This window comes from Acipenser ruthenus, chromosome 15 (genome assembly GCF_902713425.1).
Source record: "Acipenser ruthenus chromosome 15, fAciRut3.2 maternal haplotype, whole genome shotgun sequence".
NCBI lineage: Eukaryota > Metazoa > Chordata > Actinopteri > Acipenseriformes > Acipenseridae > Acipenser > Acipenser ruthenus.
The window spans coordinates 22,346,698-22,368,400 of record NC_081203.1 but is presented as its reverse complement, the minus strand read 5'-3'; the positions used below and the strand labels follow the sequence as shown (position 1 = coordinate 22,368,400).

The 21,703-nt window shown below is 37.4% G+C and overlaps 2 protein-coding genes across 2 annotated transcripts; one reads left to right on the top strand and one right to left on the bottom strand.

The window, feature by feature from the left end:
* Nucleotides 1–247: 247 nt before the first annotated feature.
* On the top strand, nt 248–6,608 carry LOC117418867 (uncharacterized). Its single transcript, XM_034031883.3, has 2 exons — nt 248–351; nt 3,646–6,608. Exon 2 carries the CDS (start codon nt 3,772–3,774, stop codon nt 5,554–5,556), a length of 1,785 nt encoding a protein of 594 aa, XP_033887774.3. The 5' UTR covers nt 248–351; nt 3,646–3,771; the 3' UTR covers nt 5,557–6,608.
* Nucleotides 6,609–10,105: 3,497 nt separating this feature from the next.
* LOC131697574 (zinc finger and BTB domain-containing protein 25-like) lies at nt 10,106–20,344 on the bottom strand. The gene is made up of 3 exons (XM_058987466.1): nt 20,204–20,344; nt 18,104–18,290; nt 10,106–16,297 (listed from the first exon to the last, which is right to left on the bottom strand). Exons 2-3 carry the CDS (start codon nt 18,274–18,276, stop codon nt 15,139–15,141), a joined length of 1,332 nt encoding a protein of 443 aa, XP_058843449.1. The 5' UTR covers nt 18,277–18,290; nt 20,204–20,344; the 3' UTR covers nt 10,106–15,138.
* Between the last annotated feature and the right edge of the window lie 1,359 nt (nt 20,345–21,703).

Sequence of the window (21,703 nt, the reverse complement as noted above, 5' to 3'; positions counted from 1 at the left end):
CTCTCATATAACTTCAACTGTTAGTATTGCAGGCTGGGGTCCATTTAAGAAAAAAAAAATAGATGTAAAACACAGCTTATCAAGCCATTATCTGCTCTTTTAATGTATTCATACATTATTTTCTACTTTCCCCTCCCCTTTTATTTTAAATATTTCTCCTTGACTGTCAATCCCTTGGTTACTATGGAAACAGTGTAGCTACCTCCCTTCAACTCAAATCCATTCTTGGTAACTGTCTGAGCTGGCAGAACGCTGAGACCTGGCGTGAAGGAAGCATGCAATGAGCTAGTGGGAGCTGTATATCCCATACTATATACGGAGCAAAGTAGTTTGGAAATATCATTAGCACTGGTGAGTAGAACCATTTTTAATTCACTTCTATACTCAAATTGAATACAGCACATTATTATAGCTATTTTATTTATTAAATAAAAATAAGTTTGAATGTGTATCTATTGTAACTGTAAGCACTTTTGTTGAATGTCACAAACATTTTCCATCCTGTCAACCCTGTGCCTTTTAATACAGAAAATGTATATTAAAGTAGTCGGCATGCTGTCGCCTTCAATTTTGTTTAGAATGTTTTCCAAAGGTTTATAAAATTAAAAAATGGCTGTACAGATATGTGAACACTGATTATGTGTCCAATAATGTACTGTAATTTCCATTAAATATATGTTATCTACCTTTAAAATGGGTGGATGTTTTCAACACTATTTGCTACAGTCGGTTTAAGAGCTGGTACAGTACAGTAGTTCCTCTGCTTTTTGGTTTTTATTTATTTTTTATGTGAGGAGATAGAGGGTTAAATCCCTGGCTAGAGGAAATGTGCAGCTGCAACATATGATTCTACAAGCTTAGGAGCTGCCCTGTGCTTAGTGCTGGTGAAGCAGAAAGCTCTTACACTTATTTAACATCCTCCCTCTGCTCAACTTCCTTGTGCCAGGATGTGAAATGGGTGGGAACCAAATCAGAGACTTTGATATTGTTGCCTTAAAATGTCAACAGCAAAATGAAAGGAGTGTTAGATTGTTTGTTTATTTAAAAGATTAAACTTAAGAATAAAGACTTTAAATAAGACTTTAATAAGAGCAGTGTTTTCCTCCCTCCTACTTTAATGCAACATTCATGTGTATAAAATTATATTCATATTGAATATGAAATAAATAAGACTTACACTGCACACTTACTGCTGTATAATCACTTAGGATAACATGCATATTTGACATGCATATTTTTATAAAATGTTTTAAGCAAAATAACACAACATTTTAAACTTTTAACTCTGAACTGTTAACATCCTTAATTGACACAAAAACAGTAGAATAGCTCAATAATGTCTGGAACATGCATTTAGCAGTTTCTTATCAGTACAAAACCAATGTGACAGATTTACAGATGGCTTATTGAGCGATGTGGCTAAATATGGCTAATAGCCTTAGGAGAGGATCAACTGAATGGAAGTTTTCAACTACAGAGGTAAAATGTCACGCTAATTGATGGTCACTGATTGATAGTTGATAATTGATTTGAAACAATTTAAAGCTGGAGTGTATTCCTCCCCTAATTTGCCACTAAAAACAAAACCAAAGAAACACAACATTTGTATTGGTTTAATTATAGCCTTGTTTGGTTCAGACTTGTGGTTCTGGAAAGGGGGTCTGTTCCTGTTCCCCATTCTATTGCCCCCCCGTACCCACATTTGGGCAGCCCCTAAATACCCATCCTCCATCAATTAGCTTACCTCCAATTCTTTTTGTCTGAATGTTCTTCATACAATTTTCTAAGTCTAGCATCTAATTCAATGCAATTTTCAATGGGATCTAATTGGAAAGAACAAGTTTGTCTAGCTTACTGTCTGTCTCAGGTCTCTATTTGTGTTTGAATTCAGTCCAGTTTGAAATCTCAGTGTTCTTACATCAATTGGATTTGCTTCTTTCAACACAGCACACAGGTAGGATTAAGACAATATTAAAATATTGTCTTAAGTACCTGTAGTGACCCATGATTTCTCAGAAAGGGAATTGGGAGAGGATTGTAACCTTTACGCTCCAGGTGAACAAACCCTGTCAAAAACTTATTTTCTACTTTAAGCTGTCAAAGAAAAATACATAAAATAAGAGAAATACATTATATATGAACATGTATAGATTCTGAAACAAAACACTTTTTAATTACAAAAAAACAAATGGTAAATATGGTAACTTTACTACATCATCAGCACCCATGATTTTGTGTTAGCTGTACAGTAAAGTACTTGAATGATTTTAAAATGCAGTGTGCTTTGTGAGTATGATTCCTGACTCATACAGTCACATGGGACCAATGAGCCAGAATCAGCTAATTATGCATTCACACTCTGCCACTGCTGCACACTAACTTTCTTCAGCTGAGTCTAATTTACTTCTGCTCAAAGTAAATTTGCTAATTTATTATAATTACAAACACAATGGACTACTATTTCTGAAATCAGCATTACTTATTATAGCACCTGTTCAACCGTAAACCCATGACATACTGGCACCAAATCTGTGATTTTTTTTTTTACAGAACCTTAAGTAACATGTGCCAAGTCCACCTTGTCTGTGTCTTGTAACAAAATGGAGATCTTTTGTCAACAGCTGCAAAATGAAAAGATAATACAGAGCTAAACATAAGCAAATACTTCCTTCTATTTTTATCTGGATTTCAAATAAGCTAGCAAAACTGGACCAATACAATATTCAATACTGATGATTGAAAAAACAAAACAATGTCAGAAGGATATGCCTGCTTCCTTCGTAATAACATTGAGACAAGTAGCAACGTTCTGCAATTAAGTAGCATTGATCTACACTCAGTATAAATTCTAGCCACCTGCTGTATCATTAACACATAACAGTGTGTGATATTTTTGGAGATAGTGTCCCTGCCCATTTTAGTGTGGGGTCTTCAAGGATGACTGTGCTGTTGAGATTCTCACCTCCTTTTCCATTTACTTTCTTCCTTATTAATATTCCCTTTCCATTCCACATTTTTCATCCCAGAGCTCAAAATGCCTTTTTTCTATCTGCATTTATGATCTGGCTTTAGATATTTGAACCCCACAGAAAAGTAAAAAAAACAAATCACAAAGATAACACCCAAAAGGAACCCAAGCATGTCATTACCAGCAATGGAAGCGCAATGGATTTGGCTAGTGATCCTGATAAAGTAAGGCAATGGTTTACCTTTGTGTATAAGTACATACCATTATGATACTATTGTTAAGTCAAAATATGAAAATGTTACCACTGGCAGTCCATTGTAGTGCCGTTGCATTGACATTAAAGAGCAAAGAGGATTATTTATTTTATTTTTTCACCAAAAGCCAACAAACATGTCACATGGAGTTAATTGGTATAATGAAATAAGAACACATTGAATGAGTAGACTATTTTCTCAGAAATCAAGATAGAAGTTTCAGAAGAAAATTAAACATTAAACACATCAAGTGGAACAGGACGGCTTCATGTATTGCACGTAGCCAATTGAATACTTATTGTGCAAACAGATTAACCCTAGATTCCTGGGTTACATATACCCCTGGTTATGTTTATCTTCTAATAATAATAATAATGCAATGCTCTTTTTGTTACTGAAAAATATTTTTTCTTCTTTTTTAAGGTTCAAGGCTTCTCTTGGAGCTGGCCCTAATTGTTTTTATTGCTACATTTATTTGTTGATCATTTTCATCAAAAGGAAGCTGGTTTTGAATCAGAAGGGCTTAAGCCAATTTGAGACTTTCAAAATATGTCTGTGCGGGAAGGCCCTGCATCATCACAGTCGTGTGGACAGAGCAAGGGGACTGTGGGTCTCAAACGGAAGCTGACTGGTCCTCCCAGACTGCTTCTTGGAAAAGCCAAGGCCAAGAGGCAACTCGAGAAGAGGACTGAAGCTCAAGCCAAGAGAGTCAAAGGGAGGGAGAACAGCAATGGGAACCGGACAAGCAGCCATGAGAACCACCACGTGTTACAAGCAAAGGATGAAATGCCTTGGGAAGATTCAGAAAACTCAAAACTCCAAGAAGATGCAGACATGGACACAGACACCAGGGTGAAAAGAAGCTCTTGGGTCGATGAGGGAGAGCATACATTAGGGAGCAGCGGAGTTCAGTCAACAGAAACAGAATTGGAAAGGGATGAGCATTTAGAAGTCAAGATGAGAAATAAAAGTAAACAGTTGAGAGGTGGACAGGAACATTCCATCCAACCTTCCCTACTCTGTCTAAGAAAAAAAAGAAGTAAACTGGAAAAAACAGCATCGATTGAAGATGACAAGCAAAACTCTGATAAGACTTTCAGCCATGCAGAGTTGGTAAGTCCTGCTGGTACCAGTACTGAGCAACTACCCAAGGTGAAAGGAAAATTCCCAAGTGGAATGTGGACCTCATTCAAGAAGCTTGTGTCCCTACAAAGTAAATCACAGAAGTCCAAAGAAGGACGGTTAAACTATTGCTTTGGTCATGAAGAGACAGAAGCAACCTGCAAGAAAAAATACTCCATTACAGCTTTTTTCAAACACAAGACCAAGCAAACATCTGATTCTTTCCATGAAGACACTTGCAAGGATAAGAGACAGCAGACTGCATTAGACAAGTCTGGAAATGACACCAAGGGGGTGCGATCAAACAGAAATGTGGAGGGAATCCATAACAGTCCAGATGATGTCTATGGAAGTCGTAATAAAGATGGTGGCAATGCATTGCCCTCCGAGCTCTTAACAGTGAATGTTGAAGTGAGTGAACTAAACACCAAAGGGATAAAAGGTGATGCTCATTCAGAAAAGACTGTTGAGGGGATGTGTGAAGACAGCAAGATGATCCAAGCTGCAGCTCAGAATATGCTTGTAGGATGCAAAGCAGGTGATGAAGAGGTTTCCTGTGGTTCACTGGAAGCTGGGACATCATCAGGTTTTTCAAAAACAGAAACAACCACTGTAGAAGAAGACAAACCTAATAAAGAAGCTGACACGGTGTCACCAGAGAATCATTGCATGGATTCAAACTTTTCAAAATATGATCCCTCATTTAATCCTGATGTGGATTCTCACAAATCACTTATGTTTCAGGTGAACACAAGAGTTACTGATTGTAATGACTTAAGTCACATAAATATAAGCAGCAGCAGGTTGGAAACAATTGGAAACGGAGCAGAACCTGAGCCAGGTTATGCCCCTGAACCAGATAGCAACAAGACAAAAGAATCTTTAATGAACGAAACAATGCCCGTCAATGACACACTTGTGTTCCACAAAGTAGAAAACAGTGTCTCAGATTGTTTGGTTAATTCTAGTGTTGGAGTACCAACTGATATTGAGAAACCAGGTGAGAAGGCTGACCACTGCTTACTGTCTCCAAAGAGTACACACCTGGAAGAAAATTGTGTCCTTCCAGAGTGTGTTTCAGAAGAGCATGTAGATTTACAGTCTGATGAGTTCCGGTTAATGCAAACTGCTTGCTCACTGGTGCAGGCAGCAATGCGGGCAGCCCTAGATCAAGTAACAGAGGACCTTGAAGACACTCCTGTGAACTGTTAATAACAGGCATGCAAGCTCTGTGACAAGGGGGTGGCCGTTTGAGGGAGAAGTTCTTGATGTCTGGACTTAAATACTCATATATAGGCCCTCAATGTATTCATTCCTATTAGACTGTTACATTTTGAATTCCAATGACTCTTTTAGAAGCTTCAGCTGTGAATAAGAAAGCAACATTTCTTAATAGATATGCTCTAAAAAATTCCAAGTTTGAAACCAAATTTAAAATACTGAAGAGCAAGTGTAAGGGAACTAAATAATCATCCCACTCCAAGTTTAATAGATAGAAATAAATGACAGGACTTTTGGACAATTTTCTGATAAGGAAATAGCTGAAGATCTTAGAGACAAGGTTGCCTACTCCTGCAGCAATTTTCTTTTTTTAAATGTCCCTCATTAATTAGTTCTTCACTTGTTGTTTATTTTTGTGTTGCACACTTGATAAAAATCATATAGCAGTATCCCAACAGTACATCTTCACCGATGCACCGCATCACCAATGCATTGTATTATATTGAAATAAGTGATAACTCTATTTATATATTTTATATTCAGTACGTCTTTGAAACTATATTTCTGTTGTAAAACGAGTTGCACATGGCTGAAGAAAGTAATATGATGCTTGTGGGTGACCCTATAGGAAATGATGCCATGCCGTGACTGAAGGGCAGATTAGCCTTTTTTGCATGCCTTTTGAATGTGGTATATCTGGATTTTGTATTTTTTTTTTTTTTTTTACCAAGGTCATGATACTCTTTTTAAACCCTGGAGACCTCTTGTTTTTCACACTTTTAATGCAAATATGTGCAATAGACAATTTGCCAGTTTTAAAAAAAAAAGATTACAGGTACAATACTTGTAATTTTTTAATTATTCAGAATACAGTATATCTATACAGTATGGGCCAACTTTTTCTTGGTATAGATATTTTTGCCCTTTCTTGTACTATTTAAATGCATAATGACACTAGCTACTATCAGGTGTTGTAATGGTTGTAACACATGTCTGTATTCAAGTCAATATTATATATAGGCTATGTGCAGTACAATGTCTAAATTGTGCATTTCTATTAAATATACAAAACAGTCGTTCTGAGTGCTGCTTATTGTAATTACTCAAATTGTCCTAAGGTGCTTTTACCTAAATCCATGAGTAGTTCTTGAGCTGCTCATTCTCTTTCACTGTGGCGTTTCACATGCTAGATCAGCAAATTGTCTGGTAAGTTTAAGAGCCAGCACACCAACTACGGAAAGTTTTGAAAGCCGTCCCATTCATTCTCAAGACATCAAACTGATTTCAGCTGGGACTTAGGACTGCGGCATGGCAGCACCCATCTCCCCAACTCCCACTTGGAAGATGACTACTGTACCTAATGAGCATCCAATGTGAAGGGCATGAGAGGCGGGTTTAAAACCTTGTATTGCAGAAGGAAAAAAATATATATGTAGACAGAATAGAGGTGATCAGAAATGATTTAACTGTCAATAATACAATACGTGATCCATACATCTTTGACCTTGGTGAAATGTTCTGTTACAGATTGAATTGCAGACTGCAGATCAAACCAGCAGCAGCCCCATTTTGATATTGGAACAAAATGAGATTGAGTTTTACAGACTCGTTTCATGGTGGAGATGGAAAAGTCGTTTTAATCTTTTCTGAGCATAATCAAGACTTCCATGTTAGGAGCAGTTATCTTTCCAGTACACTGTGTTGAAATAGTCAAAGACATACATAATAATAAAACAATCAAAAGCTGTGATGAAGATAACACTGTGTAACAATTTTTTTTTTTTTTTTGTTCCTGGGTAGTAAGTGTTATTTCCTAATTGCTTATGCCTCAAAAGTATAGAAAATGGCTATTATTCCCCACAAACTTTGCTTTTGTGACCAGGACAGCGATATTTTGAAATTTGATTTTTAAACTAAAAAAAATCTATAATAATAATTAAGATGATTAAAATGCAATTCCAGCAACAATGAAACTCACACTCCAGAGGGGCGATTAAAGTATTCTGGAGAGTAATTTAAATCATTAACAATGTTATTTGCTACACAAACAAATCTGAAGGTCCTCCGAACTGCTTGAAAAACTCTACATTAGTATGAGTAATATAAAGGAGTGTTATAGGCTCACCAGTGTTATCAACTGGCTTGTGAACAACACAAGTACTGTAATTCTGTTAAGATTACACAGTTCTTTATTAAAAAAGCTGTTTTTTCCATTCTAGAGAATAATAAAAAAAAAATCTGTTCTGCAAGGACTGTAATTGACATTTTGTGAGCCGTGATTTTACTTGACTTTGAACAATGCTTTTAACAGGGAAATTTCAGTCAGTTTGAAATGCTTTTTATAAAGAGAGGCCCTTCACCCTTTATTAGGCGCAGAGGCACTTGATGTGTATTTAAACATTTCCAGTGCTGGGATCAATGGCAAATAGAATGTAAATATTAACAAGTAGTATTTAAAGTTGAACGGCATTCTATAGTAGGCCGCAATTGCATCCAGTTGAATATATACTCCATTTACAAAGCCTAACACACCCTTGCACACTGAAGTACTATGCAAATTAATTGTTTCTGTCCAAAATTAGAATTAAATCTACATTGTTGGAGATGGAGCCCTCTTAGTTGCTCATTTATGCCTATTTATAAAGAAAAAACACAAAGTTGTTTTTTTTGTTACTTTAGCTCAAATATCAATGCCACCAATAGTTTTTAAAAATACAAAGAGAATTGACATTTAACAGCTTATATTTTATTCAAAAAATCTGTGAGTAATCTGTAAGTATTACACTCCTGAATAAGTTTGTGGACAATGTTACTCACCCACGTAACCAGGAATCTTTGTTGATCAAGTCCTTAAACTTGACCTTCATTTGCTAATTTCAATGTTAATAACTTACGTGTCTCTTCAAGAAGGTTAAATAAACTGTAGAATAAAATAATACAGTATTAACTGGGATTTTGGAATGAAGTGAAGCACTCCCCAGCATCAATATGTTACAAATGCCTCTTTCCCTTTTTACTTAAAAACAGCGAGTGGTAAGACCTTGAAAACACATTTTATATGATTTTGTCTTGAGCTTAGTCAGTGGGATTTTTATTTCTTCATATTATGATAATCAAACTGTGCTTGTGGTCTGCATGACTGGTACTTTCTGCCATGCTACTGATAAACTTTCCTCAGACTGTTATTAGCCGCAGGAAGCCAGAGAGCTTTTGCTATTTCAGTCACTTTTTCTCAGAAGTCCAGACCATTACACCGTGTAACAAATTATTTTTTTTTTTGGTTCCTGGGTAGTAAGTGTTATTTCCTAATTGCTTATGCCTCAAAAGTATAGAAAATGGCTATTATTCCCCACAAACTTTGCTTTTGTGACCAGGACAGTGATATTTTGAAATTTACCTATTTCCAATGAGAAAACGGGCAAATTTGTGTCTTTTCGTTCACATAAAGTCAGAAAAAAACAACATATGAATCCAAATTAACATGTATTTATACTAAAGTAATACAAAAATGACTACAAAAGATTTAGAAGTCAGTAGTTTTTCGAGATTTACGATTATACTGTAAATCACTTTCACGAATCAGCCCCCAAATGTAGTCTCCCATCATGTTCTCGTTATACTGTCCTTCATTGACAGCTCATCCAGGAGCCTCAAAGCCGTGCTGCTCCATAATGGTAACAAGTACCCGTCTCTTCCCCTGGCTCACTCGGTGCACCTCAAAGAGGATTACAACAGCATCAAGACCTTGCTGGATGCCTTGAAGTACGATGAGTACGGCTGGGACCCCCGGAAGGTGCTGATGCCACCACTGCACATCAAATTGGGCCTTACGAAACAATTTGTCAGAGCTCTAGATAAGGAGTCGGCAGCCTTCAAGTACCTTCAAGACTTCTTCCCTAAGCTGTCTGAGGCAAAGGTCAAAGCCGGCGTCTTCGTCGGACCACAGATAAAGAAGATCCTGGAGTGCAATGAATTCCCCAAGAAGCTCACTAGTAAGGAGAAAGTGGCTTGGAACAGCTTTGTCGCAGTGGTTCGGGGCTTCCTGGGCAATCACAAGGCCGAAAACTATGTGGAGCTGGTTGAGACTCTGGTGAAGAACTACGGCACAATGGGCTGTAGGATGTCCCTCAAAGTCCATATCCTTGATGCTCATCTTGATAAATTCAAGGAGAACATGGGAGCGTACTCGGAGGAGCAAGGCGAGCGCTTCCACCAGGATATACTGGACTTTGAACGCCGCTACCAAGGACAGTATAACAAGAACATGGTGGGAGACTACATTTGGGGGCTGATTCGTGAAAGTGATTTACAGTATAATCGTAAATATCGAAAAACTACTCACTTCTAAATCTTTTGTAGTCATTTTTGTATTACTTTAGTATAAATACATGTTAATTTGGATTCATATGTTGTTTTTTCTGACTTTATGTGAACGAAAAGACACAAATTTGCCCGTTTTCTCATTGGAAATAGGTAAATTTCAAAATATCACTGTCCTGGTCACAAAAGCAAAGTTTGTGGGGAATAATAGCCATTTTCTATACTTTTGAGGCATAAGCAATTAGGAAATAACACTTACTACCCAGGAACAAAAATTGTGTTACATAGTGTTATCAGTCGAGGCATCATTTCTTTCAGATTCGACAGACCCCCCTGCCTCCTTTAATTTGCTAGAATTATGAAATTGTGCTTTTCTCCTCTTCTGTAGGAAAGCCTCTGGTGTGCCAAACTGTGGACTGTTAATGGTCCTCTTCAACAAACCGACTAAAAGCTCAGACTTGGTTACATCACAAACTCCTTTATGTATCCACTTTGCTGGTACTCAGACGAGTGCTGCAAAGCAGGATAGGGTTCATCTCACTCTTCAATGTAAACAAATGCTTATGCATCACTCAACCACAGTCATAACCGTTCCTGTCTGGACGATGTAAGGGATGCAGCTCTTCCAGTTAACCAGGTCAAACTTTAGCTTAGACCATTCTTCCTTCAGCTACTCCTGCATCCCCATAGATGTGATTGGCTTGTACTTTAATCTCCTGCAGCCCACATTATCCACAGGCTGGTGACTCTGGTGGCTGCACCAGCAAGAGTTTAAATATGGAAAACCCAGAAATAAAGAGGAAGGCCTGAGTGTAGAGGTTGTTTTTGACACCACCTCTGTATCCTTCTGAGATGCAGACCACATCAGTTTCTTCTTTAGAATTTAAAGGGATTCCGGCTGTGGCTATTCGCCCTCCTTCTGAAATATCAGCTGTGAGCTTCTCGATCAGACCTTTTCTGATCTTCACCTTGTTCAGTTGGTGTATTGTGTAATTGATGATTCAGTTGTGGTGAAGAGCAGGGTCCGTCATCATCCTTCGGAGAGGAACTAGCTTGGCTGTGGGATTCTCTTCCTTGGCTAGCTTTGGCTGTTTTGTTTGTTGTATGCGCCATGCTTCTGGACCAGGTAGCAGTACATACCTTGTCCTTCCTTGAGCAGAAGCTATTATATCCCTGTCCTCTAGCAACAAACCACCACTTTGTCCAATAGTCATGTGGGCAGATTTGTCTCCTTTCCAGTTATCAGACGGGATAGTGTAACAGTTCATTAGCATGCACTTGCAGTGGCAGTGCATTTGAGGATGGTTGTACAGGTGGAAACAATCACTGAATGTGCTTGGAGTGCTAGCATGTCAACTGAATGAAGGCTGTCCAGTTTGCAGTCGCTTCTTTCAGAGTGGCTTGTGAGGCAGTGTGGTCCAGTGGTTAAAGTCCAGAGCTTGTAACTAGAAGGTCTCCGGTTCAACTCTCATTACAGCACCCCTCAGTAGCAGAATAAATCAATTGAATTGAGACTCAATCAATCCACACTGGGTCTGACAGAACTAATCAGTCTCTTCAATAATGCCTTGATGGATGAAATGGACTATATTGATAGTCCATAGGGCCCTATAAAGCAAGAGACAAGGATCTATTTGCTGGGAAGTTTGCCTACAGTTGACAGACAAAAATTAAATATTTACTATGCATCTTGTTTCACCTATAATTATACTACCATAGGGTATATTTACATAACTTGTTTATTGCCGCATTTTATTTTATGTGTATTAAAACTTTTTTTCCCTATTTTTAAATTTGAACACCATTTAACAACTTCAGTATGAGATGGGGTGAATATTGTTTAAAGATGGCACTTGCATTACAAAATAAATGCAAAGTAGAAAAGATTACTGTAGAGCAAAATGTGGGAAAAATAAGAATGTGGCAATAGAAAAGTTATGTTTTGCAAATGTACCCGTATGGTAGTTTCATTAAAGGTGAAACAACTTCCATAGTACATGTTTCAATATGTATCCGTCACTTATAGTCACAATACCCATTGTATAGATCATTCCCCTTTTCTGAGAGGAATAAAACACTGCAACCATACATTTAGCACTGTTTTACTGTTAAATTGTATTTCTTTTGTTGATTTTTCGTGATTTTTACACTACTGATTAATTTAAACAAAACCAGAAGAGCAGTAAATCAATAGGTGAAATAATCCATACACTTAATGTAGGTTGTGCGCAAGCTGCATAGACCAAAACAGTGTGCTGAAAATCAGAGTGGAGTGTACCAGAATGTCCCTAATAATGTGGCCACAGCCTGTGTCAATTATTATTTCTGACATGTTAATTTGACTTTGAACTTGAACACAATTCTTTTATAGAAAGATATGTGTTAATAAACTCTCTAATGTAGCTTTCAAATGCCATCTAGTTTCCATAGTAACATATTTCTTTGAAATATCTGATGACTGCTGAGAGCAATTTTCCTACTTTTGCGTCCAAATTGGTTTTTTTTTTTTGTTTCTTGCTGGAGATGACTGTAGAAAATTGATATTCTTCTTAAAAGCTGTAATATTCCTATTGATAGTCACAGAATCAGATCTATTTTGTATTCCAAAGTCCCTTCACAATATGTCTAAAAAATATGTATGTACAGCACTGGTGTTACAAGGCTTAACGTAACTGCTTTATGGCACATACAGTGAAGGAATAGGTTCTGCTATAGAAGCCTGGCCAGCCATGTGGAGTGTAGCGGATCACTCTTTAACCCTTTCAGTCCTCAATTACTTCTGTCGAGCTGAAGAATGCGATTACAGGAAGTGGACATACGTGTGGGTGGTACTTCCTAAGAAGACGCCTCAGCCGTCTGACGCGGGCAGTACACTGCCTTAGACTGGGACTGTCGCGGGAGGTTCCAACCTAGTTTCCGACGGCATATGTTAATTTACGGCGCTACGATAAGGCTGGACCTTGTTGTCCCGCCAGGACTGAAAGGGTTAAATAAATAAACTCTTTGAATAATATATTATTTTTTAATTGTGGATTTTAATAAACCGTTTTTTTTTTCTCTTAGATGAATCTGTATACATCTGTATAGAAGAGAAAGAGCATAACTGAGATATGTAATAATAATGTTGTATAGTAACAGAGTTTAAAGACTGTAAAGTTGTCAGTTAAAAAAAGAAGCAAAAAGTATGTATCAATAACGCTTTTGCAGTCCCTAGAGGCCCTCTAGTGGCGGTGAGACATTACTGCTATATTGGTATATTGTATTATTGTTTGTTTACGCATCCAAGTGTTCAGGCTATTTCATGTACACACGATGCCCTAATGTTTAGGAGCAACAAAGCAGGAGCCATGTGGAGTAGTTGCTTGAGTAGATGAGCCTGTGTTTTTTCTGCTACTACTGTACATTTTGTATATCTAGTTTTTATTTATATATGTTTAATTGTAAAGAAAAAAGTCTGACTAGAACCGGTGTATTGTTATTTTCAGGTATGCAGCTCACTACACTTGTCTAAAAAACTTCCGCTAAGAAAGCAGGGAAGCGCCTATTCAAATCTGGTATGTTATGCTGTTTTCAGTCTTTTACATCTTTTTTTTAATTGAATTTATCATATTTTTTCACCATTAAGAAAATATTATGCAAATATGTATCATATGCTATACATTGGGCCTTTTACATTTTTTTACTTGTGCAATTTTGCGGTGGACTTCTCATTTTGTCTTGTTTGTTGTGAATTATTTTTTCTTTTTAGATAAATTGATTGTCTGTTTGCAGTTTAAGTTTACAAAAAAAAAAAAAGTATAATTAATGGTAAATTCTCCTCTTTTTGACAATAGGAAAACACCCATCAGATCGCAATTGATTGCACCTGTACCAAAATTTGACAGCGTACTACTTTTAACATGACCACTTACCACTCTGACATTACATGGGTCGTGTTTTGGTATGTGTACCACATTCTGACGTTGTACCACTTTCTAACACTACATCGGGTCTAAAATATTTATGGGTACACTGCACCTGTATATTTAGATTAAACCCAAAATGTATCCAAAATTTTAAATTGATACAATCTGGAAGAGCTGTAATCTGTAGAATGGATCTAGAAAACTACTTTTAGGCCCGATAGCACTTTTTTTTTTCGAATTGTATTCAGATAAACTTTTGAGGAAGTTGCATTTCTGTATGTCTCTCTAAATCCACTTCTGTGTGTTACAAAACACACATTTGTTTTTTTTTTTGTTTCACATGTCATGAACACCACCATTTTAAAATTACACAATTACTGTAAAAGCAGTAAAAAGTAGTTTTGCAAGATTTCTACACAGTAACCTATATATAAAATAAAAAAATTTTGCTCGACCCCTTACATCAATGATTTGCATCAATTGTTTACGTCTATTGCTTTTCGTTGTGGGAAAGCCCTTATAACAAGCCTTTTAAGGCTGATAATGGGTTTAAAAAACAAGTCGAAAGGTTGTGAAAAACGGAAACAAGACAAGAATTAAAAAAACAAATAACATTTATGAGATAATTGTTTAATTTTGTACACCCTATTTAGTCTACCGTTTAATTAAGCTTTTTTTTTGTTTTAGTACACAAAACCTTTTTAAGGTTACAGTCTATTCCATTTTATTCCATTTTCTGTCTCTTTAAGAGCCCGTTGTGGCACGGTTCTCCCTCACATGGAGAAATCAAAATGGTCATTTTTGCTAACTGTAGACATGTTATGACCAAGTGGAGCAGCTTTCTTATGTATGCACACAGCACCTACCCTGCAACCATTTGTACCATCAACAACAAATGGAGGAAACACCTCCACTGAATTTGGTCCACTTGAGCTAGAATAAGAGGAAAGCAGATTATCTAAAATCTCAACCTTGGTTATTACTACTGTTGCAATTCTCTAATCATTTCATGGTGGATATTGCATTACAGTATGCATTGATCCCTGGTGACCTCGGAGGAGAGATTTAACATGCAGCTGCAGTAAAGCCTACGAAAGTTAAGAGACTCTTGTCATTTCTAATTTTGTCACACCAATATTTTCCTTTTCAATTCAGAAGAGTCTATTAATAAACAAACAGCTTCACAGACACTGGAACCAACAGAGCAGCTTCAAGAATAGACGTCACACCAAACTGAAGAGCTGCATTATGAGACACACAATGGGAAGCAAGAAAAAAAATAAATAAAAATGATGCATTGGCAAAAGAATCAACACATACCATCTAAGAAAAAGTCCCAGGATTGGGTTTAATCTACGAGAACAGTATCGATACTTTCTTGAGAAACCTCAGAGTCTAAAGAATAGCAAGAACTGAGGTTGTCTTGAGTGTCCCTAGTAGTTTCTTCTACTGTATATTCAGCCTGGTTTTCACAGTACTGATGGGATGTTTGAATCAGCTGACTGCAAACTCTGTTGTACCTGTGACAGCGGGAATGTTTACCGGTATGGGTGTACATGTGTTCCTGCAATTGGCTCTTTTGCGCAAACCTAAGGCTGCAGATCACACAAGCAATCTTTCGTTTACGAGAGTATGGACTGCTGTTTTTTAGTTCTGCTGCCAGTTCCTCTGAAGATAATGCCAGGGACTGACTGTGGCACATTGCCTCCTCTATGCTGCCAGCGTCTGCCTGCTCAAGCAGAAGAGGGTTCTTGCTGGTGAGGTAACTCTGTAGTGGACGATCTTCCAGACTGTCAAAGTCTTCACTGATTTTCTGCACCACCCCCAGGTTGTTATTTTCCAAAACGGCTCCCGGCACTTCCAAAGGAAGTGAGACGGTCGCGTGCGTGTGAAGGTGTTCCCACAGACTGCTACGGGAACTGCATCGCTCTCCACAATAGTGACAAAACAACGATTTTAAGCCGCCTTTAAAGACACTGGGGCTTTGATTTTCCTGGCTATGGGGAGAACTGGTTTGGGGCTCACTGGCCAACTCATGCTCCACCTTTTCCTGCTTTATTGTCACAAAGATGTTTGAGACTTCCGTCTCCTCTCTGGAGGTTGCAGAAGCAGGGCGGTGGACGTTAGACAGCTGCAAGTCTGAAGAGGCTCCCTCCAGCCCAACAGCGAGGGGCAGCCGGATCTGTGAGTGATCATCTGGAGCGCTAGCTCTCTCTACCTCCAAGCCCCTCGACTGACTGTCCTTCAGCCCCAGGGTTTCTTTGGCTGTCATCTGCGATGATATCTGGATCCCGTAGAGGTTTGACATTTTTACTGCATCCAAAGCAGCCTCCTGGTTTGCTGTGCTTACGTTACGGTAAAGCTGAAAGGCGTGAAGGAATTGAATCCCTTCCTGTAAGCGGCTCTGGTCGACTTGCTGCTTTGGGCCCATTCCAGTGTACATGATGTGGAGCAGGTAACTGAATACATCTGGCTGGATATCGGTAGGTTGTATTTTAATGCATTCGCTGTGATAAGAACAAAAGGGAAGAAATTGGAACAAAGAAAGCGGAACTTTTTGAAACCATCAACCCCCTGTCTTTCTTTTGAATGACAGGCACACCAGAATTCTCTTTTTAGACACAATGTGTAGCTCATACCAGTTGTGTCAACTGGATCATGCTATAGCTCATACAGACTTGGTGTTCTAGGAAACAGCAAGTTGATTACTCTGCACGTACAACTGCGTCAGGGAAACATGTCATTCAACTTGCTTTCCATCATCCCCAACCACTTTCCAATTACCAACAGGCTGCTTCCTGTATTGATTAACCATGGTTATCTTCTTACTCCGCCAGGAACACAGTGATGAGGGAATTCATGTCAGCAGCCTTACAATTAATACAGACTTCAAATAGAAAGGTATGTGATCTATAAGCTTAATTATCCATGATTTACCGTTATAAAAGCTTAACATCATATTCTTGCATTGTAATTTTGCAGTTTTACAATGTTTTTCCCATGGCAAACTATGCTACCATAGTTTGCCGTATTTTTTATATACTTTACCATACCTCTCTGGGCTTTGCAATTCTTAACTATGGTTTTACTATGCTTTATCACACTTTGCTATTTTTTTACTATGGCAAACTCCAGACAAAATGTGATACATTCTAACTGGGTGTGGTACTGTGGGATGGCTTCTTCCTAGACCAGTCTTACCAGTATATGTATTACTTCTTTAATTTAAAGAAAGCTACATAGGCAGACTGCCAGAAATAAGAGTCACTTTACTTTTGTGGGATTTTAATTAACAGGCACTGCCTTTCAAAAATAGTAGTAAATTGCAGACTACAAAAGCTTTATAAAATGTGTTTCACCCAGTATAAAATACTGAAAGTATTTATGCAGTTAGTTATATCTGTCCAAAACCCTTTCAAGTGAACAAGAATGGTCAAGTTAGCATAAAGGATATAGCCAGATAAAGATTATATAAAAGCACTCATTTTATATACAAATAAGGGTCAGCCCAGTACAGATGTAATGTAAAAGTGGCAGATTTAACAAGACTGGGGAAACGTGGCCCTCATGTTATTGTAGTAGGAACTACAGTAGTAGCAACAAGAATAAAAATGTGGAGGACAAGTTTTCCCTAATTGTGTCTTGTTTAACCTAAAGTCATTGTAGCTAACAAAATAGTTCAATGAAATGTCTCCACCATACACATCCGTTTATTTTGTAGGTCTCAAATGTGTAGTTTTGAAAGACACATGTGCTATAGCAAAAATGTTTTTTTCATTTTAAAATGTTATATCTGGTTCTACACTAGGTTAAATAAATCTCTGTTTACAAGCCATGCTTTTAAACTGTCTTGTGCTTCCTTGGTCAGTGCACCTGTAGAGTGAAGCTGCTTCCCTTATTTACTGACATTCTATCAACCTGTAAAGCTTTGACCGTGAAGGCACTACTGATGTGAAAGGACCTAGGGAGTACAAGTGTAAACAGATAAGCAAAGAATAAGGCATAGAAACTGAAAGTTTGAATAGTACCATATTATCATGTTTTAAAATGAAAATATGTGTTTCTTTCAAAACTGCACACCTGTGCAAAATGGCTGACTTATGGAATTACTGTGTTACCTAGTTACTTTAAAATGACACTCACTTATCTATTGTCACCTCACAGCAAACCACAGCAACTCATTTCACTGCTTCCAATAGCTTTGACCCTAGAGGGATTAACTGAAACCAGACTGTCCCTCTGGGGTTTCAATGGCATGTCAAAAAGTCTTTATTTCAAACTGCTCCACATAATTCTGAAGTTAAATTTCTTACCTAGTCTGATGAATAAATATCATCTTAAAGTAGTTGGAGAAAGCAGCGAGCACAGCGCGGTGTGCCTTGAAGTAAACGTTGCCTATCGCCACTGTGCAGTCACACAGGAAGCCAAACTCTCGCTGAATGTTCAGCTGCTGCAAAAGAGCCAGACTGTGATTGGACACATCCATGTTGCCAGGGTGACCTGCAGTAAAAATATACATTGAACTAGAAACTATAGGTATCGAACAAATACCCTGTGAAGTACAGAAGTAAAATGAATGTTTATTTTGTTTTAAATAAAAAGAATAAGTAAAATGTAAATACAACAATAAATACTACTATTTTATTGACAGCTGAAAAGATTTAACCTTCAACACAAACTCATGTTCTCAAGACCGTGAGCTGATGAATGCCCAGTCCAAGTTTCATCACAATTGGATGATGGTTGTCGAAATACATCCAGTTAACCTAGATACTTACAGATGAGCAGAATTATGCACTATAGCTGCGCAAGGAATAATAAAATACAGCAGCTACCAGTTCACAGCATTTGAAACAGAATTGCCAAAACTATAAATAACCCTTTTCAGTTGTATATGCTTTAATTGCTCATGTTTCTGGTCCTTTTGTGCAGCTTTTCAGAGATGTGAAGCGCTGACCTAAAGGAACTGACCATTAAAGTTACAGTACCACCATTTTTAGGGTGTTATAATATGTATCAAAAAATAAAACTGTGTGTCATTCACTCTATAGGGTGTGATCATTTCATTAGGAAATAAATTTGGTGTATTATTAGTGTTAACTGCTCATGTGTTTAATACAGCTTAGAGCTGTTAGTCAGGTGTTTCACAGACTACAATGACCCCTACTGAAGAATAGATTTCAAAAGTATAAAGTAGGATCACCACTGTAGTAGTTTTTAAAGTAGAGAATCCCGTTACTTGGAGGCTAGCATACAAAAAGGGTTAACAACAGGAGACATGTGGCATATGAACATGATACTGAAGTTCAAAAACAGTCACATTTCTCTGTACTTTTGGAGTCACAAATATATAGTGATGCAATCTCTTGAAATGTTTATTAAAACGCAATAGACTGTGATGATCTTAATAGGGGCATTACTTTTAATAGCAACTAAGTTACTCAAAGTAAAGTCACTGAAATACTGACAACAACTCTCAGGTCACTCAGTTCCATAAACTAAACACCAGTAGTCCTTCGGTGTAGTGTTATTTTCAGGTACGCTCTAAAAAGCGGTTTGTCGCGCAGGCCTAAACAACTTCCACTAAGAAAGCAGGGAAACAGCCATTCAAATCTGGTACGTTATGCTGTTTTCAGTCTTTTACACCGTTTTTGTACCTCTTTTTGACAACAGCAAAACACCCATCAGATAGCAATTGATTGCACATGTACCAAAATGTGGCAATGTACCACTTTCTGACATTACACAGGTCGTGTTTGGGACACGTACCACATTCTGACGATGCACTACTTTCTAACACTACACCGGTAAGCAATTGTTTTGTGCACTGCATTGCCCGTTGTGATTGGCGTCATTTACAACACAACATGCAATAGCATAATAATATATCTTTGCTATTTTAGAAATACTATTTACAAAAGCATTACAAACACCGACTGACCAAATAAATAAATACCGCGAGAACGTTGCTGTTGCTACTAGTAACCGACAGACCATGAGGTTTTTAGCATAACACAGACCCATACTGAATCAAATTATCATAGTATATATTAACAATTATATAAATAATTGGACACATTTATCAGTTGTTAAGAATATAGACATATGACAACAGTGTGTATTGGTTGCTTTAACACGCAACCCGCAGTACCTATCCTTGTTTTGTTGTTGTTATTTAGGAAACGTTATTTGTATAATTCCTTTTTTGCAATGCAACTAGCCTAACTAATTTCAAAGCAAAACATCCATTTTACGGCTGCATCCAGACCAGAGCTCTTACTAAAAGAAAAAAAAAAGCCAAATATTGCCCTTGAACTTCAACCATGTAGTCTAAACCTGTATGCATGCAATTTAATTTAGCAGTTAACGCCATCATAGCAATTAATGTTGTAAATGTGTAAACTGTTTCTTACCCCCTATACGCTAAAGCTTGGGGTTGACTTGTATTTGTTGCTGTGCAGACGTTCTCGTTCTGTCTCGCGGTGTTTCTTTCCAGTGAGCTTTGTTTTGTTGTCACGTGCTTGTACAGGCATTATGATGATACACTAGTATTACATTTTGCTTTGCATCCAATATATAGAATGTTTTAAAATACAGCTACGGATTATCAATAAATAACGACAATAAGTTACAATTGTATCTAAAATAACGAATACGTTATTTTCAAACAAGCCTGAAGATTGCTGAATCTCTAACAATTTTGTATTACTGTAGCTTGGTAACAGCATTATATCGATACCGTTAGCGGTAAGGTTATACTTTAACTTCACGCAAAGCCTATGGGTTGTCATCGCATATAAACATGCAACACATACTGCCCCAGCATAGTATCTGGAGTTAAGCGTATGCAGCCACGCTAAATAGTTAACAGCCGTTTCCTTCCACACAGTGAAATGATCCAGCCACAACTAATTTTATTATTCAAATTATTATTGAATAAATTACAGAAACACACCTATTTCCTTTTTTTCAAAACCAATTTTCTTTTTGTTTCCCCTAAAGTTTAATAATCTTCATAATTTTGCATCTTTAATATTTTTTTCAGATTCATTTTTTCATGAGATATAAATTATATACCATTACATATATATATATATATATATATATATATATATATATATATATATATATATATATATATAATGTTACTCTTAAATTTAGCAGATTAAACTGACAATGAAATATCACACCATTCACTTTCATGTTGGCTGTCTAGTTCCAGCTTGGTTTAGCAGTGACTGAAGGTGTGAAATTACTCCTGTCTGTCAGTCAAAGCCCATACTGTGTGTGCACTGCAAAGCAAAGATACTATTAAAGCTACCGTGTATAGTTTGAAAAATAGTTGTACCTAGTTTTTTCTTATTGGAAGACAATTGTTGCCTTATATTTGTAGCCCACCAAATTTAATAATTTCAGTTTTTGTTTACTGGGCAATAGCAGAGCTCAAAGCTGCCATCTATAACCTGTGACTGCTGACAGAACATACTGAACTGTCAACAAGATCTGCTTTCCTGTGAAAATGAGTGCAGAGAAGGCTAGACTATGGAAGAATGTAATAAACAGACATAAGGATAGTGGATACAGGGAAGCTTGTACTGTGACTTAACTTTGTTTGATCTAATAAGATATGAACTAAAGTTAAAAACAGCAACAGAGAAATAAACACCCAAAAGGCTGTGTGGTCCAGTGGTTAAAGAAAAGGGCTTGTAACCAGAAGGTCCTCGGTTCAAATCCCACCACAGCCACTGACTCATTGTGTGACCCTAAGCAAGTCACTTAACCTCCTTGTGCTCTGTCTTTCGGGTGAGACGTAATTGTAAGTGACTCTGCAGCTGATGCATAGTTCACACACCCTAGTCTTTGTAAGTCGCCTTGGATAAAGGCGTCTGCTAAATAAACTAATAATAAAAAAA

Bases quoted from the DNA above. Each gene is read 5' to 3' on its own strand.
- LOC117418867 (XM_034031883.3), top strand. From the start codon at position 3,772: ATGTCTGTGCGGGAAGGCCCTGCATCATCACAGTCGTGTGGACAGAGC.
- LOC131697574 (XM_058987466.1), bottom strand. From the start codon at position 18,276: ATGGATGTGTCCAATCACAGTCTGGCTCTTTTGCAGCAGCTGAACATT. The intron at 16,298-18,103 runs GTAAGAAATTTA...TTCTTATCACAG, and splicing joins ATATTTATTCATCAGACTAG to CGAATGCATTAAAATACAAC.